At 36.7% G+C, this 18,882-nt stretch overlaps 1 protein-coding gene across 1 annotated transcript in view; it reads right to left on the reverse strand.

The window, feature by feature from the left end:
• The window catches only part of ppfia3 (PTPRF interacting protein alpha 3), a 37,612-nt gene that overhangs the window by 18,642 nt on the left and 88 nt on the right, over nt 1-18,882 (reverse strand). Inside the window, exons 2-13 of the mRNA XM_067374305.1 lie at nt 18,638-18,834; nt 10,269-10,370; nt 8,453-8,617; nt 7,812-7,886; nt 7,631-7,714; nt 7,449-7,577; nt 5,244-5,336; nt 4,364-4,416; nt 3,923-4,016; nt 2,126-2,260; nt 1,920-2,003; nt 691-822 (exon numbers count right to left, since the gene is read on the reverse strand). Coding sequence (XP_067230406.1) covers nt 691-822; nt 1,920-2,003; nt 2,126-2,260; nt 3,923-4,016; nt 4,364-4,416; nt 5,244-5,336; nt 7,449-7,577; nt 7,631-7,714; nt 7,812-7,886; nt 8,453-8,617; nt 10,269-10,370; nt 18,638-18,834 — 1,343 coding nt within the window. The remainder of the gene's footprint in view (nt 1-690; nt 823-1,919; nt 2,004-2,125; nt 2,261-3,922; nt 4,017-4,363; nt 4,417-5,243; nt 5,337-7,448; nt 7,578-7,630; nt 7,715-7,811; nt 7,887-8,452; nt 8,618-10,268; nt 10,371-18,637; nt 18,835-18,882) is intronic.

An 18,882-nucleotide genomic window follows, 5' to 3' on the forward strand; every position in this document is an offset into this window, starting at 1 on the left:
CTGATCACAATGAGAAGAAAATTATAGAAAAACTATGGCTTTAATTCATGATTTTCATAGACCTTTTAAGATTTATTGATTTCCATGACATTTCCAGACCTGAAAATCATGAAAATATTCTGGAAAACCTGGTGTTTTTAAGGCAGTATGGTTATATAAAAATAATTTTCCTAACTTTTAAAAATGCATCTTGAGACATACCATCTTCAATCTGTTTTTGAATGCCAGAACACGCCTTTTGTAAATGCCCCCTTACAAACACATCCGTCTAAGGTCAGACCAACCAGAAACAGCCTAATTATACTTCCTCCAGACAGATTAGTTAACTACAGTATTTGTTCAGGCATCCCACAACTGGATTTTGAAAAGTTTTGCAAATTCCTACACCATAGTCTAGTCATGTCTTTTGTGTTCTTCTGATTCTGACATTAAGCACAAATCACATTTTGGCCATTCATCACTGATTCTCTAATGAGAAATGCATTGAACACCTGCTTTCATGCTGAAATAAAGAGGGCGGACACAGAGGAAGCCTGGAACTCCTATTAGACTCAAATAAAATTGAGGCAACATCTGGATTTTGAGGTAAACATCAAAGAAGTGGTGACATGTCAAGGCTATTTTTCTGTTTTCTGTATGTGTATGCAGCATTGTCAAAGAAATCGAATCTGAAATTGTGGAGGATCATACCTTCTCCTCCAGAGCAGCCATTCTCTCTTTCAGGTGCAGCTGAAGTCTCTCATTGGACTCAGACAGAAGCTTGTCCACCGTGTCAGAGAGACGCTTGTTGTGTTCGTCGTTCATCCGCTCCCTCTGCCTCGCCTGATAGGAGGGTGAAAAAAAGAGAGAAAGGCGAAGGATGATGAGTATTGAGTATATACTTAACTAACAGTGAATAAAAGGTATGTGACATGAAGGTGATGAGAGATGATGCCATGTGATTTCAGGCAGAGATCCAAGAATAACACTATTTTTATTTTTTTTATAAAACATGTATTTTATATCTAAAGAAACACATGTTGTAGATGTTAGTTCATTTAGGGTGTGTTCACACTTGTACTTTGATTCTCTTTGATTATTTTGATATGGACCAAAAAAGAAAATGATACATTTAGTCCTGGTTCACTTAGCATTCACACTGTCATTTTTAATACCAAACTAAAGATACAAAACATAAAACAGCTTTTATGGTGTAGATTTTGTGACAGAACTTACCACACATCCAAAACAATGCTGTGTGCAAAACAATACATGTACATACATACACATGATGGTATTTTTACCAGTTGAGAACTCACAAAGAGCTTATAAAATATGTGAAGGAGTCAAAACTGTGCCAGGAATACCTCAGTTGAAAAATCTCACAAATGAAAATCTGCTGTAAGGAGATGGCAGTTCTGGCACCTGTACCAAACTGTAACGGGAAACATTGTGACAATGACAAGAAAAACCTGCTTGAGCATTCTGTCCTTTTTGGGGACACATATTGTGACATAACTCCCAGTTTTTGGTTTGTTTAGGTGTCTTTGGTCCATGTTGCATTCATGTTTCAGTCGAACCACACCAGAGTTGATTTGGAAGCAGTGGGTCTTGCTTGTTTGGGTCGCATCAGGGTTTAGAATGCAGCTTTCACATTGATTCAAATGAACCACACTAACAGAGCAATCAAACCAGAGTTCATTTTAAATCGAACCAAACCTGCCAAGTGTGAACACACCCTTAGAAACTCCTAATGTTGATGTAATGTTTGTGAATCAAAGAAAATATAAATTCTGCGCATATGTCAACTTGATATTTTTAGCATGCATATTCATTTTTTAACTTTTTTATGTTACTGCAAAAGATCATCCATAGTAAAAATGCCTCACTTTATCTGAGCCTGACATGCTGAACAAACATAAAAAGAGAGGACAAGTCACCCTCTGTAGCTCCTGATTCTTCTCTTCCAGTTGTGCCTCCAACTGTCGCAATCGCTCCTCAAAGTTGCCGTGACGCTCCTCCGCCTAAACAACAGAGCAGGGGTAAAATACATTTGAACATAGTTTCAACCTGTTCTCCAATTAGAAATGTATTAATAGCAGAGGACCACAAAGAGACAAACAGATCTGAACCTGACAGCACATACCTTGTTGAGTGCCGCCACCCTCTGGGCTAGCTGAGCCTCGATCTCGGGCAGCGTCTCAGCCCTCTGGAGGGTTTGCTGCAGCTTCTGCTTAGCATCGTCCAGACGCTCTTGGAGCTGCCTGTTTTTCTCTTCACTCTGAGGGATGAGAAGTGACAGAACAATGAGACCAAGACAATAAAGAACACCTAAGGAACACGGTTTCTTCAGGGGACAAAAAAGTGTTTTGTTTTTGGTGGAGACCTGGTAAAAATACAGTGGACTTTCTCTTAAAATCTCACAAGGTCACAAATGAAGCCAAATAACTAAATGAAAATAATAAAGAAATAAAATTATGAACCAACATTTATCAGGTAAACAAATGTAAGCAGATGAAAGGTTTAATGGCTATTACTTTATCGATCATTTAGATACGTAAGAAAGGCAAAGACATATGTTACGTAAAACCAACACGTCTAGAGATATCACAGAGCCTGGAAATAGATTCTAAATAACCCACAAACCTTTAAATCAACAATATAAATTCACTTAGATTTAAATGCAAACAGTAATTTAGGTACATTAACACTGATCTGTGGTTCCATAGCTAAGAATGTCTAAATCTATAGTATATCTCTATTTATTATGAATAAAGTGTTGCTCATTGTGGAAGTAATTTTTGAGATTTGACAGAGAAAGGCTTTTAAAATACATAAAGATATGGAATGAATAACTTTTACCAGAAAAAAAATAAAAATAAATCGTCCATTCCATTATTATAAATCTGAAGTCAGATTTTGAACACTTGCAAATGGTATAAGCTTGTATAGTTGTATAATTCATGAAATGCAAGACAGTTAAAAAACAGATTTATTTATAAAAGTACAAAATAAGTTACAATAAGTATAATATAATAAGTTATAATATAATAATAAGTGATAATAATAATAATAATAATACAATATTTTTTATTTTTTTTTATAAAAAAAGTTTTTTTTACATCAGAAAACCAATCAATTTACATTGATACAGTTTATTCATAACCATTAATTTTTAAATAAAATTTAGGCTACCTTTCCAAAGTTGTTACTTTTTGAATAAACTAATACATTTATTCACCATGGATGCATTTAATTGATCAAAAGTGACAGTGACAAGTGTTTTACATTAAATAAAAAACTATTTCAAATAAACGCTGTTCTTTTGAGCTTTCTAGTCATCAAGGAATCCTGAAAATAAATGACCAAAGTTTCCACAAAAAATTAATCAGCACAACTGTTTTTAATATTGAAATCTTTTAAGTACAATAAATATATTAAAATAGAAAAGTTATTTTAAACTGTAATAATATTTAACAATATTACACTTTTCACTGTAAGACCTCAAACTATTGAACTGTAGTGTTTATATTAAAGTATTTAATTTAGCTGTTATTGAAATAAAAATATCACGCTTTCAGTGTCTATGCTTTTTTTTCTATGTATAATAATTTTATTAATATGGGAAAAATCATAGCTTGACGTTGTGGTTAGAAAAAAAATCAAGGCCTAATTGTTGACTAATAACCTGAATTTAGAAGAGAGAAAAAAATCTGCGATAGTGTGACCCCCCCATTGGCCTAAGGTGTTAAAATCTGAAAGATTTCTTTAAATATGAAAAGAAAGAAAAGTCTTGAAGCCTGAAATAAAAACAAAACAAAATCTTCAGACACAAATGGCACCATTTCCTGAGAACAACCCCCAGAGACTCCTGTTGATGAACACAATGTTAAATGTTCCTTCAATAGTTACACCTTTCATGTGTGTCTGTACATGATTGTACCTGTCTGTATAAAGACTCTTTGCTGGCAAGCTCGTTCTCCAGCTTGTCTTTGATGTCATGGAGAGAGGTTGCCTCCCTCTGGGCACTGAGGTACCTACAGACAAAAACACACACGGTGACGATCTGCAGGGCGCTTCATAAATCAAAACTGAAACACTATGTGTGTCATTCGAAAGTGCATTCTGGGCTAATTCCCACAAAAACTCAGCAGTGAGATCTGGGGCCAGTTGCATAAGCTTAGTCTTAAGAACTAGTTTGACCAGCTTGCAGTTAACCAAGGGGTAATCAATGTTATTTTTCTAATTCAAATTACACCAATCTACCTTTTTATATAATAAACTTTTAAAAATTAGGACCACTCTTCAAGAAAAACATTAGTGTCTTAACTTTTAAGACTAGTCTAAGTGGTTTATGCCCCTGGTCTAATCTGGTCTAGTTTACCTGCGCTCTAAAGTGGTGATTCTTTCCTCCATGTCCTCTCTTTGACACAGCGCCTGTGGTTGAGGGGAGGGAAAAATGTGACATGAAAAAGAGGGAAAATGTCAAAGACAACAACATATGTTTAACTGATTGCAGAAATAAAAACACACATAAACGATCACAATCAGACCATTCAGTAACATTATTATGGTTGGGCACTGTCTAGACAGCAGTTGTACCGTACCATTTACTTCAAACTGAGCAGACTATAAATATTTATAGTGAAACAAAAAAAAAATTTTGTAGAATATTACATAATTATTATGAGGGAGGAGGAAAAAGTGATGAAAGAAAATTGTATCGGGAAAAAAAACGAAAGGCAAATTGTCTTGGGAACTGTGAAAAAAACCCTTAATTTTCCACTATCGAGACTGTACTTTATGGCAGTCGAAGCAGATTATAAGCAACAAAACCTGCTCAAGGCAAAGGCATCCACTTTAAATAGGACACCAAGCCAGCACGGTAGCAACCAACAATTCCGGAAAATTCCATAACTAGCGAGTCGGTGACATGAAACAAGCGCTGTTGCCAAGTTGGCAAGTCATTGTTACCGCAGGAGAGTACAGCATGCTTCTATTATACAGAAAATTAGACTTCTTCCATGAGGAATGTCAGATAGACAGCTGATTATTTTGTTGGCAGTTTGATTGATCTCACTTTGGCTGGCAGGCACACCCATCAACAACTAGAGCACTTTACCAACAATTAATCATTGCATAGTGGCAGGAAACCCTTCTAAATGGGAAGGGAGGCGGGATGACAGCAAAACCGTGGTTGCGTGACACGGGGCTCTTGATTTTGTTTTGAAGCGCTCTCGATGAGAACTTAACCTCTGACCCACCTCTTTCACGTCCCTCTGAAGCTTCTGATTGGCTTCCTCAGATTTAGCTAATTCCCTCCTGGCGGTCGTGAGCTGCTCCTCGATCTCTCCAACCTGCACATGGGAGACAAGGCTCAGACGTTAACATGTGCGCATGAACGCATGCAAACACAAAAACGAGCCAATGAAACTTGGATGCGTTCCAGTAGCCGTTTCTCCCTCTGCCATTTCTTGATTTTTTTTTTTTTTTTAAATCTTGGAATGCTGCATACATCCACCAGAGGGCAGCAGAATGTGACACCGTCTTTCGCTCAGCATCTTCTCTGGTCCTGCATCTCTATGGCAACCATAGGAATGCCAGGCTAACTGGAACCTTTTCATCCAAAATGTGTCAGAATTCAGAGTGTGTCATACTGTAGGTCTTCTCCCACCCCGTCTGTCCCGTATTTCCTTCCTGTGACTGTGAACATTATATATGCATAGCACACACACACACTTACAAGCTCTGTTCCCAAACCCAACTGCCTTCCTAACCACCTCGTAAATTGTTCTACACATCACACAAATAGTGCACTTTGTTTTCATGTCATTTATATTTCAGTAGAGTTGCTATTAGTTTTGTATATACATATATATATATATATATATATATATATATATATATATATAAAATGTAATACTAATTTAATTAACATTTTTATCATGAAATATGTATATAAGATATAATTTTTTTCTGTAATTTTAACAGTAATTACTGTAATTAGTTAATATTACAATATTTAACAAAAATAGAATTTATATAAAATATATAGTAAAATAAATAAATGGCACTGAATAAAATATTCTATTTTTTTTATTGAATTCTCTCGCCATGTCTGCCATCTTGGAATTATTTTTAATGCTAGGTACACACTAAAAGATTTTTAAAATCTTATACGATTTTCAAAATGTGAGAGACCACAAACATGAGGAAAAAAATCCTAGATTTAACCGTTTTGCTCCACAACACAGACTTTCAACCTGAGTCCAGACTGTGAACACAGGGAATCTCGCAAAATCTCTCGAGACTTCCGAATAAACATGGCGGACAATAGGCAAGAAATTGTGATGATAGAGTTCGGAATGATTTTGACAGAAAATTCACAGGGAAAAAAAGAAAAGGATTTGGGTAAAGTCGTGGAGATGGCGGGAACATGGTCTTTACTTTGTGCTGCGTCTTCTGTAAGCTTGTTTTCTGATTGGATATTGTTTAATTTCACGTGATAATCTCCAGAGCGTGCTTACGTTTGTCCTCGGGGTTCCCTCCACACATCAGGATTTCTAATCGTAAATATTCAACATGGAATATTTATGATTCACGATCAGGGCGGCTCCGACGTTCTTCCGAACAGATTCAGTCACTCTTAACACACCTCACACCACAGAAAAATCTGATAAGATAATCTGTAGAACCATCAAGATAATCGGGACATTACCTAGGATTGTCGTAAGGGAGAAATCGACCCAAATATCCTGTGGTGTGTACCCAGCATTACTCAGCTCAATGAATTCATTATGGCAGAGATGTCCAATCCTGCTTCCTGCAAAATTTAGCTCCAAACCCAATTAAAAACACCTGAACCAGATAATCAAAGGCTGCGTCCGAAATCGCATACTCTCATGAGTAGGTACTTGTTTTGAATAAGTAATTACTTCACATGAATGTATGAATAGTTTGAATGTGTGTAAAATGAATGTAATCTGGACATAATACATTCGCCATGTTGCCCTTATCACGTGACCTACCAGCGTCAGTTACGTCGCTTCACTGCCATTGACAAATCCTCTCCCATGGCCTCATGGGATAGTAAAGTGTCCATCGTATGCACACTTCAGAATCTCGCTGGAAGAAGTAGGTCATCTAGTTATTTTTTGGCTACTGTTTTATGAGTACTGCGAATTCGGACATACTGCTTTTGTCACATACTGTTTTTCACCTACTATATAGTAGAGAAGTATGCAATTTCAGATGCAGCCAAAGTCTTCCATAATACTAGAAACCTCCTGGCCGGTGTTTTTGGATAAGTTGGACACCACAGTCTTATGGGATTGCATTCTCTGTGAAGTATACATGCGATGTTGGATAAATGTGGCTAGAACTTGGCTTGAATCAATTTGTCCTGACGGGAGTGTGCCTACTACGATGCCTTGAAATGCTCCCTCTGCAGGCAGCAGTGCAACACTCACCTGTCTGCACATGAGCGCCAGTCTCTCTTTTAACTGTGAAAGCTCTGCTCTCTGTCGCTCTATCTCTCCCTCTCTCTGTCTGTCGATCTCACCATCATCCAAGATGGAGGAGGGGCCGTTCGGGAGCCGCTGCGTGAAAAACAGAGGAACATGAGGAAAAGAACAATGAAAAGATTCAATACAAGATTCAAACAGTTGTGACTCACCTCCTTTCCATTGTCCAAACCCCGCTCTCTCCTTTTAATCTGATCCCGTAAAGACAGTACCTGAGCATAACGAACAAATCTAAGCATGCAGGACCAGCGTGCCACGTACAGAGAGAAAAGGGGGTACAAACATATATCACGATAGTATGATGTTCACCTCATTTGTAGACGATTCCAGCTCTTCCTCTAGAACGGCAACTCTCTCTAAAGCCACACGCAATCTCTCACGCACCTGAGGGAGAGAAGAACAATAGACAATGAATCAACAGGGAGAACCTGTCCAAAAATACATCCCCTCTTTGAAGAGACACATTTATTCTATAGACGTCTGGCTGTTTACACATTGACATCCTTAAAAACTTCTTAACGAGTTTGTAAAGTGCAATCTGAGCAGGTTCACCTACTTCAGTGATAGCTGTGCCTTAACACAGAATTAATAGGTTATGGTTTCTGGGTCTTAAAGGAAAAATTCTACCAAATAAATGAAACTTACTCAGCACCAGAGAAATAATGGCTTAGATGTTGTTATTTCCCCTCACATAAAGCTTTCTGTATAGCTTTAGAAGACTTTAAATTTGTACATTTGTCATGAGGGTTCCTTTTGTGATAGTTTTATGGTGCTTTTGGTCATATTTGGAGCTTTAGACCAATGTGTTTTCATTATAAGCAGGACTAACCAGCACGACACAGGGAAAACAGAAACTAAACAACAGCTGTGGTCACAAAAATTCAGATATTTGGATTTATCGTCATGCCGACATGGTGTAGGACAGGACAGAGTAGGGAAGGGCTGCTGACCTTTTCATCCAGGGCTTTATGGTGTTCGAACAGGGACTTGAGGGCCTTGAGCACCTCCACCTCGCTGGAGACTCCAGCAGGAGACTGAGCCTGCCTCTTCACCACAGTCATCCTCAGAGAGCGCTCGTGACGAGACACCAAACACTCCAGATGTTCCAGCAGGAGCTAGACGGCATGGGGAAGAAACCGAGAAAGTGAACTGGGGAGACTGGGAGTAGTTATCACTCATTTTTACTCTAGTGAACATCTCCTAGGATAGGATCAATTTAGGAGAGTCACATACACTACCATTTAAAATTTTGTGGTCTGTAAGATTTTTTTTATGTTTTTGAAGAAAGTCTCTAATGCTCACCAAGGCGGCATTCATTTGTTTAGAAATACAGTAAAAAAATAAGTTTAAAAGAACATAATTAATTTGAAATAGATATATTTTTAACATTATAAAGGCCTTTTCTGTCACTTTTGATCAATTTAATTCATCCTTGCTTAATAAAAGCTAATTAATATTTTCCCCATTACTGCCAAGGACAAAACATTGACTTGACAAGTAGACCTTGTGTCACAACAGTAATATAAAGGTAATTCAGAACAACAACAACAAACAAAGCAATTCTATTACATTAATAGTGAAATTATTGTTGTAATTATTGAAGGGATAGTTCACCCAAAAATGAAAATTTGATGTTTATCTGCTTACCCCCAGGACATCCAAGATGTAGGTGACTTTGTTTCTTCAGTAGAACACAAATGATGATTTTTAACTCCAACCGCTGCCGTCTGTCAGCAGTAAAATGCATGTCAATGGGAACTCAATCTATAAGAGTCAAAAAAACATGCAGACAAGTCCAAATTAATCCTTGCGTCTCGTGACGACACACTGATGTCCTAAGATACGAAATGATCGATTTGTGTGAGAAACCGAACAGTATTTATATCATTTTTTACCTCTAAAATACCACTATGTCCAACTGCGTTCAGCATCTGGTTAGTGAGGTCAGAAAATTAGTGTTAGACATCACTTCAGTTGTCAGAGCGCGTTCAGACCTCACTAAGCGAGTGCTGAACGCAGTTGGACATAGTGGTGTTTTAGAGGTAAAAAATTATATAAATACTGTTCGGTTTCTCGCACAAACCGATCGTTTCGTGTCTTAGGACATCAATGTGTCGTCACGAGCCACAGAGTTTAATTTGGAATTGTCTATTCATGTTTTTTCAACTGTTATTGATCCAAGTTCCCATCCACTCCCATTATTTGACTGACAGACGGCAGCGGATGGAGTTAAAAATCATCATTTGTGTTCTACTGAAGAAACAAAGTCACCTACATCTTGGATGCCTTGGGGGTAAGCAGATAAACATCAAATTTTCATTTTTGGATGAACTATCCCTTTAAAACAAAGTATATTTCTCTTCGGGTTTTTCATCTTTTCTTACATTTATTCCAAAATAACAACCATAAAAACCATTAAAACTCAATGGGCTCAGGGGAGGCAAGAGAGAGAAGTTGCTTCCTTCGTAACTTTAAATGCTCATGTGACTGTCACTTATCCAACATTTTGATTATACACATATGATTTACACTTTTTATTGGCATATTTTGTAATATTTGCATTTTTTTTGTGAATTATTTTCCATTTTTAAAGAGGCACTGCCTTCCTTGCCTCTGATATATGGCAAGAGTAGGATATTGTACCCCAGCCAAAACATTTCATCAAAAACAAACACCCTAAACACAAAACCACAAGCACAGGCAGGCGATATAAGAGGATATGATGTCTGTTTCACACACACAGATTATGGTTATGGGGTTACTGACCCGTGTATTGTTCCTCTCCGCCTTGAGCTCAGCAATCTCCTCTTCTCTCTCCAGCAGCTGCTCCCGACATACATTCAGCTCTTTGGTCAACACTGCAAACTCCTGCTCACACACAAACACACACACAACAACAACAACAACAGAAAATGAGTTCTGTTCTGATCTTTACAATAAACACAAATAAACCAAAGTTTGTGTATCCAGTGCTGTGGTCAGTCTGAAATATATTTACAGATCTTTCAAACGACACACACGATGAACACATACACCATATACATGTGTCCAATGTGTCTGGGCTTCAGACAGCCTGCCCACGGACCGCCCACAGACTCACTGACCATCTGAGGCATTACTGCACAGTGCACACACAACTGAAACTGCACTTTCTCGATCTGATTGGCTGACTTTACCAGGTGTAAGTCGCATACTGTCCTAGTAGGTACTACATTTGTATTTGAATTTACTTCACAACCATTATGAAAAGTATGTTCTATATAGTATTAAAGGGTTAGTTCACCCAAAAATGCCCTCATGTCGTTCCACACCTGTAAGGCCTTTGTTAATCTTCGGAACACAAATTAAGATATTTTAGTTGAAATCCGATGGCTCTGTGAGGCCTCCATAGGGAGCAATGTCATTTCCTCTCTCAAGATCCATAAAGGTGCTAAAAACATATTTAAATCAGTTCATGTGAGTACAGTGGTTCAATATTAATATTATAAAGCGACAAGAATATTTTCGGTGTGCCAAAGAATAACGACTTATTTAGTGATGGCCGATTTCAAAACACTGCTTCAGGAAGATTCGGAGCATAAATGAATCAGTGTATCGAATCATGAATCGGATCGCTGGTCAAACTGCCAAACAGCTGAAATCACGTGACTTTGGCGCTCCGAACTGCAGATTCGACACACTGATTCATCTGTGCTCCGAAGCTTTCTGAAGCAGTGCTTTGAAATCGGCCATCACTAAATAAGTCGTTATTTTGTTTTTTTGGCACACCGAAAATATTCTTGTCGCTTTATAATATTAATATTGAACCACTGTACTCACATGAACTGATTTAAATATGTTTTTAGTACCTTTATGGATCTTGACAGAGGAAGTGACATTGCTCCCTATGGAGGCCTCACTGAGCCATCGGATTCCAACTAAAATATCTTAATTTGTGTTCTGAAGATGAACGAAGGTCTTACGGGTGTGGAACAACATGAAGGTGAGTAATAAATGACAGAATTTTCATTTTTTGGTGAACTAACCCTTTAATGTGGGTAGTGTGAAAGAAATTTCACATTCATAAATCCCTCTCCATGGCCTCATGGGATAGTAAAGTGTCCAGTGAAAGCGCACTTCAGAATCTCGGTGGTAGTAGGTCATCCAGGTACTTTTTCAAATACTATGTATTCGTATGTACTAACTCTTTTGCTATGCTGTTTTTTGCATACTATATAGTAGAGAAGTATTCGATTTCAGATGCAACAAGAGTTTATCATCAGTCTGTCTGAAAAGTCATGTTCACAGGTTACCAAGCTGATACAAGAATTACGGTTGTTTTGAAGATTAAACAACACTGAATTTGACAAATTTTAACGGGTTAGTGGATATTAAAAATCATTTTAGTTAATTAAAATAAAGCTTAAATAAAATAAAATAATATTTGCAAAATGTATTTTATTTCAGTAAGCTGCCAAGGCAACATTTCTAATTTTATTTAAGTTTCTTTAAGTTTACATTCTACAATTAAAAGAGAAATAAATATAAATTAAAGCTAAATAGAAATACTAAAATAAAAATTAAAATAAAAACTGAAAATACAAAAATAAATACTATAATAATATATAAATTATACTACAATAACACTGATACCCACAATCAGTGAGTTACCTTCTATGTCTGTGAAACAGATTGCACTAAATACTTTAATAGAGGAAATTCTGGTATCAGAATCGGCCCATTTGCCCAAAAAAAAAAGAATCAGCCAAGAAAAATCGGTGCATCCCTATTTACTAGAGGTGTAACAATATCATGTCACAATATATCGCAATACAAAAATGCAACAATTTGTATCGTGGACAATGACAATATTTATTGTGCATAGTTCACCCAAAATGAAAATTATTGTATGAGAAAAAAATCAAGTTTACAGAGTTTTACTGTCATTACTACATTAAACTACTTTATATAGTGTTGAATATAATGTACAATAATGCAATGGGGGAATATTTGTCGGTCCTGATAATGCCAAATGTCTTGTGTTACCAGTAAAAAGTGGCCTATATAATTTAAATATGTCTAGTCAATGACAACACAAGCATTCGTATTTTTCTGTATTTTCAGCTTCAAAATCATGAATATTTTTATTCTGGTGTCACCACTGTCCTGTGCATTGGGTTACCAGCACCAAGCCTATTCATTTCCACCCCCAATGTAATACTAAATTTAGCATTCTAATCAACAGTATATTTTTTTGTTAACTTTTTACCACGTCTTGGAGTATCGCAATAATATCGTATCATGATATGTATCGAATCGTGACACAAGGGTATCATTACACTCCTAATAATTACAATTACGACAAAAATACTCAATGACAGCAAGTGGCCGTGTCAACAGCAAATGAACACAACAGATCTCCAAAAGTGAAAAATGTACAAAAAATGTACAAAAACAATGACCCTTTGGTCATTGTTATACCTGACCCAGATGACAAACGTCAAAATGTAAATGTAAACTGAATGCTAGAGGAAATATCTTATGGGGGTCAAAAAGTTTGAGAACCACTGCTTTAAATTACATTTTTTAAAGGTGTTTCCTCCTTCTTATGCAAATCTCATTTGTTTAAAAGACCTCAGAAGAACAGGCAAATCTCAACATAACACCGACTGTGACGCAACAGTTGCGATCATTAATATGTATGACCGCAATATTTGCATATGCCAGCCCATGTTCAAGGCATTACACAAGGCAGAATTAACATCTGGAGCAGCATAGATGAATAATCAGACTTTATGCAGGTAAGCAAGCAAGGACAACAGCGAAAAATGGCAGATGGCGCAATAATAACTGACATGATCCATGATATTATGATATTTTTAGTGATATTTGTAAATTGTCTTTCTAAATGTTTCGTTAGCATGTTGCTAATGTACTGTAGAGTCGCGAGCATTTAAAGGGGAAGCATGCTGAATCAGCGCATATTTAATTATGCCCCAAAATAGGCAGTTAAAAAAATGAATTTAAAAAAATCTATGGGGTATTTTGAGCTGAAACTTCACAGACACATTCAGGGGACACCTTAGACTTATATTACATCTTGTGAAAAAGCGTTCTAGGGCACCTTTAATAGTTTATTAAATACTTGAACAATTTAATTGAATAGTTTCTCATCTATAACTTCAATTAATTTGTATAAACCAATCCAAATAGGAAGTAGCCATTTAAACTCTGTGTGTAGAGAAATTAATGATCTTCAAAAGTTAACAATTACAAAGTATTTCTGCATTAATGGGAAAACCCTAAGATGACAGACAAAAGTTGTTACAAAAGTGTAGAAAAGATTAAATTATTGCACATTTACATTGAGATCAGTGCTCGTTTGCACTTTCCATGTGTATTATTGCAGTTATGTGTTTTTGTTATACCCTTATGTGTGCGAGCAGATGTGCACATATTCTGCAAACAAATCAACCAACAACTGAATGTGTTGAAGCACTGATCTAAAAAACATGAGATTAACCACAAATTATTACATTGAACGATTTCATTTATTGACAGCCCAGTGTCATTTTATTGGTTGTCTGAGGCTGTTGATTTGTAACAGAGGCTGGTTTTTATAAATGTCAAAATGCTGGTATCATACAGCCAACTCTTGTTTGCATGCATGTGAGACTGAATCAGAGTTTGTTACTTTTTTGCTCTTGTGTGAACAGATGACAAAGTCCACATTCTGAACACTCCAATGAGCAACTCTCGGGTGTAAGGTCTTCATAGCACCATGTTGTGTAAGATGACATATGGCCTCACATGGCTGCCACTGCGAGCATAAAGCCACACTATCTTTTTCTAGCTGCCTATATGTGACTGGGTGCCTTCACCAACACCTCCCCTGTCTTACGTAGACAGAATGGCCACGTGCACATGGAAGTATGTGCTTTGTGTATTCATTTACTTAAATGCACAGCAGATGTTGGGATTTTTATTAAATGCTGTTGAAATATGCATGCAAAATGACATGAAAAACTTTCGTAAGTAAAGAACCACCAATAACTTGACCTAAAAGTGAATCAAATCCTGTTCAATCAAGTCAGCGACTCTTTGGACATAAACAAAGTAAATCTGAGCCAAATCTTACTAAGCAATTACATTCACTCTGCAATGCAAACCAAACCGCAATCAAAAGGCGTTTACCAAGCAAAGCACAATTTCCAACCAGTCATGTCGCATGTACCTTCTGAGCTCAAATCGGCCAATCATGTTCCCTTTCCTTCATGATGAATGTGTTTGGTGGATCATCCCATCTCCATCCCATCTATCTAACTGCCTCACTTTCTGCCAACATGCAAAAATAGGGGAAAGAAGCTGGAGCAAGAATTAGGAGAGGAAAGGAAAAGAAGGAGGAGTGGGGGGCTAAGCTTAGGAGTGGTATAGTGGTACACAGATGGTAACTCAGTGGGCCCATAGGACTTTGGCATTCTGGAAATGTACCTTGCTGAGATTGGACTAGAATTATGTTTGGCACAAGTATGCCAAACACAATTGCGTGATAATGTCCTGCCTTATTTCTCTCTCTCATTCAAACTCCTACAACGGTTCTACTGACACAAAGGACCTCAACAATGGATTTACATCCTCTTTTTCAGCTTTTGTCTCTTTCTCGATTTGTTTTTCTCTCATATGCCCAATGCTGATGGGATGCACCGACTGAACTCTGCTTAATGTATCACTGCTCTGAATATGTGTCTGCTTATTTCAGAGAGTGTTTGCATATGTTTGTGTGTGTTTGTGTGTGCGTGTGTGTGTGTGTGTGTGTGTGTGTGTGTGTGTGTGTGTGTGTGTGTGTGTGTGTGTGTGTGTGTGTGTGTGAGTGTGTGTGTTTGTGTGTGTGAGTGGGATATTGATTCCACTCTTCTCTGTGGTATTTATGCACCTTAAATATCCAGTCATTGTCCCAGAAAATGGGTCTCTCTGATACCTGTTATTTCAAGCCACATGACGGTGACGGTTGGCTCCAAAATGTTTCCAGTGCCATGTATATTGGTCAATAATTGGTATACAAATAGGCCATTAAAATAATATAAAAACTAGTTCATAAACGTGCAACCAGATTGTTCTATGTTTTTTGCACTTAATAATGTATTGTTTAATCAGCATTTGTAAATTGTGACACAATTGTGGGATGCCTTAGAATTGTGACTTTTCTGACAGGTTTTGTATAACAAATTCATTTTTAAAAGTACATTGCAGTCTCTTTAGACTGCAAAAATCATTTACACTTTATTTTAAGGTGTCTGTTTTACAGTGTAATTATACATGTAAGTACTGTGTAATAACAATTAACTACATGTACTTACTGTGGGGTTAGCGTTAGGATGAAGGTTTGGTTTAGGGTTAACTGTATGTAATTATGCTTAATTTATAGTTACTACTACAGTAACTACATGTAACGTGTAACAATGACACTGGAAAATAAAGTGTTACCCAAAAATCTCTTTTGTTTATCAGTAATTTTGTCTTTTAAAGCATCTAAAAAATCTTAAACCACAATTCATTATTTTCATGGTATGTACAGATGATGAATTACCTTCTCTTTCTTACCCCATTAGCATTATTTCTTATTTTTAGCATAAATGTAACAAAATAAGTAACACATTTTGTTCAATTTTACACTGATAAAAGATTAATGCGGTAGGAAATATAATTTACATATTCTGTAAAATGACAACCAGAGAATCACAATATGGCTATGTTCAACTCTGTGACTCAAGTAGTATCGTGTTCTGTCTCTTTTATGGAAAGGGCGAGATGTTATGCTGAAATTTTACAGTTACACAGGAACAAAACTATGACATTGCAACCAAATACAGGCAGTGGCAACAAATTTATGAAATCCACATAGTATGCAAAGAAAGACCAACTAGTTTTCTCCATTAGGCAACTCATAAATTGTGGTTCAAAGAGTTTGGGATATTAGGAGTGACTCCTTTATTCTGTACACACACATTACTTAAAAGATTCACTTCTGCAAATAAAATTGGTTGCCAAAATATTGTGTACTTGTATGTTCTTCAGCGCTATAATATGACAAACAGACAGCAAAGATGACAGTGACTTAAATTACAAAACTAAAAGTTTTGCTTTGTTCTTGCATTTAAACATAACACAGCTCTTCCATAAAAGACATGCTATTACATGAGTTACAGAGTTAAACAATGCTGTACTATGATTGGCTGGACTGAAAAAGTTTCATCTGATCGACAAAGAGTAAAAAGTTTGCGAAATATAATAGTTAATGAAAATTAGAGAGAAAAATCTCAAAACATCTAAACACCAATATAAGGTGAACTCAAATGTATAAATGCAGATTCAACAATCTCTTTGTAAATATAACTCATTAACACACGTATATTTTTTTTAGTTGTTACGCATTTGTTAATTGCATTTTGTGAATATATTAATTTTAATACTGTTCTCTGACCCTATATACAACTGCAATGCCCATCATATTACATCACCTTAAATTGCTGTGATGTCATTAAAGGGTTTAAACTCATTATTTGACAAAATCTATCAATGAAACAACCAGGACTGTTCAAAAGATTACACTGGCCAACAAACAAAAAAGTAACGCCCGACATGTAAAACCGGATTGTAGACACAGAATTTGTAAAGAAGCAGATAATCTCTAAAAGATATGCAGAACTCCTTAAATTAGATCAGAGGAGAGAAAACCGTTCAAGACCTGATGCAAAAAGGACCAGAACAGCCCACAAGTGGAAGATAAAGATTAGCTTGAATTTTAGCCAAATCAGACAGGTATAATACAAACTGGAAAAATACAAGCTTAACCAAACAAGCTTAGTTCTGACCATCTCTTTCTAGATTCTTTACATCTGTCTATATGTAACATAACTTATACTTCATACTTCACTGGCAGCTCATCCTTCCTGAAGGCATGGTTCATCTCAACAACCTGTTTTTCTAAACTATTTTTCAGTACAAGACCTTCTTGAAGGAATATTTCAAGTTCAATACAAGTTAAAGGAAAATCTGGCCAATATTAAACAGGTTTGTATTGTTACAATGTTGGTAGTATATGCAAATGAACACTGTGTACTCTTAATCCATGTTCCCTGCACCCATGATATCCCCATTTCTTTGTCTACAAAAGTTCGCTGAATACTGAGGCTTTTGGTCAAACTACAGGTTGAACTTTTGCATTTTTCATTCCCATCCACAGACAGTCAAAAGAGGGCGGTGCCAAAATCAAAAGAGCATTTTGGGTGCTTTAAATTTTTGGCGAAAGGGAAAGTCACAGCCCTTTTCTTCGGTTTTCACTGATTTAAATTTTTTTTCTTTTCTTCATGTTTCTACTGCATAGACAGCCAAGTTCTATTAAAGGCCTGTCTTGTCAATGGTGAATTACCCCTTTAAGCTGAATTGACAGTATTTGTGATATAATGTTGATCACAAAAATAAAAAAAAACCTTTTTGACCCTAATCTAAAAAAAAAAAATCATTGCTATATGGTGAGAAACTTACAATGGATGACATTTGGGCCAATTTTGGAGGAGCAGAAGCAGAAACATGAGGCTATCATTTTGTAAAAGCATGTACATCAATTCTTCTGTTAAAACTTGTGTATTATTTGAGCAGTACTGTAAATCTGCTTAAATCACCATTTTTTGGTCATTTTAGGGCTTATGCTGGTGCAGTTATGGCAACAACACTGTAAAATTGGATATAACTTTACACACAGAAGGTTAGTAGATTTTTTTCACACTAAAATCATATTAACACACATTGTGCGTTTGTTTTTTAAGTTTTTTAATGTCACCCAATTGGCCTCATTCACTTACACTGAGTGCCTGTAACCCAGGTTTTTGCTTTATTTTTTAAGAAAATTATTATTATCATTATTTTTTTGTGGTACTCAACATTATGCCTGTCCAACAAATGCTGTCAATTCAGCTTACAACTTGCATTGAACCCTAGATATTCCTTTAAGACATGTTACTCCAAAGCCAAGATGATAATTTATAAAATCTTAACATGACAAGGTGCACAACACATAATAATCAAATCCTATTCATATTACGAATATCATTTTAAAATAAGGTTTTAAACACAAACACATGATCCCCTAAGCGTACCTGTGGCAGTGCGATGGAGAGTTGTCTCTGTAGCGAGTCCTTCTCATGACCCAGCTCTCGCAGACGTAGCTGTGCCGTGCCGAGACTCTCCTGGGTCTCTCTGAGACTCTCTAGCAGCCGTTCTCTCTCCGTCAGCATGTTCACCATCAGAGACTCCAGATTTCCAGTGCTCCCACCCTCGTCTCCACCGCGAGCCTCTCTGCCCCCATAGCCACCACCCATGCCCCCTGCACCACCTCCCATAC

This window comes from Chanodichthys erythropterus, chromosome 3, assembly GCF_024489055.1.
Source record: "Chanodichthys erythropterus isolate Z2021 chromosome 3, ASM2448905v1, whole genome shotgun sequence".
NCBI lineage: Eukaryota > Metazoa > Chordata > Actinopteri > Cypriniformes > Xenocyprididae > Chanodichthys > Chanodichthys erythropterus.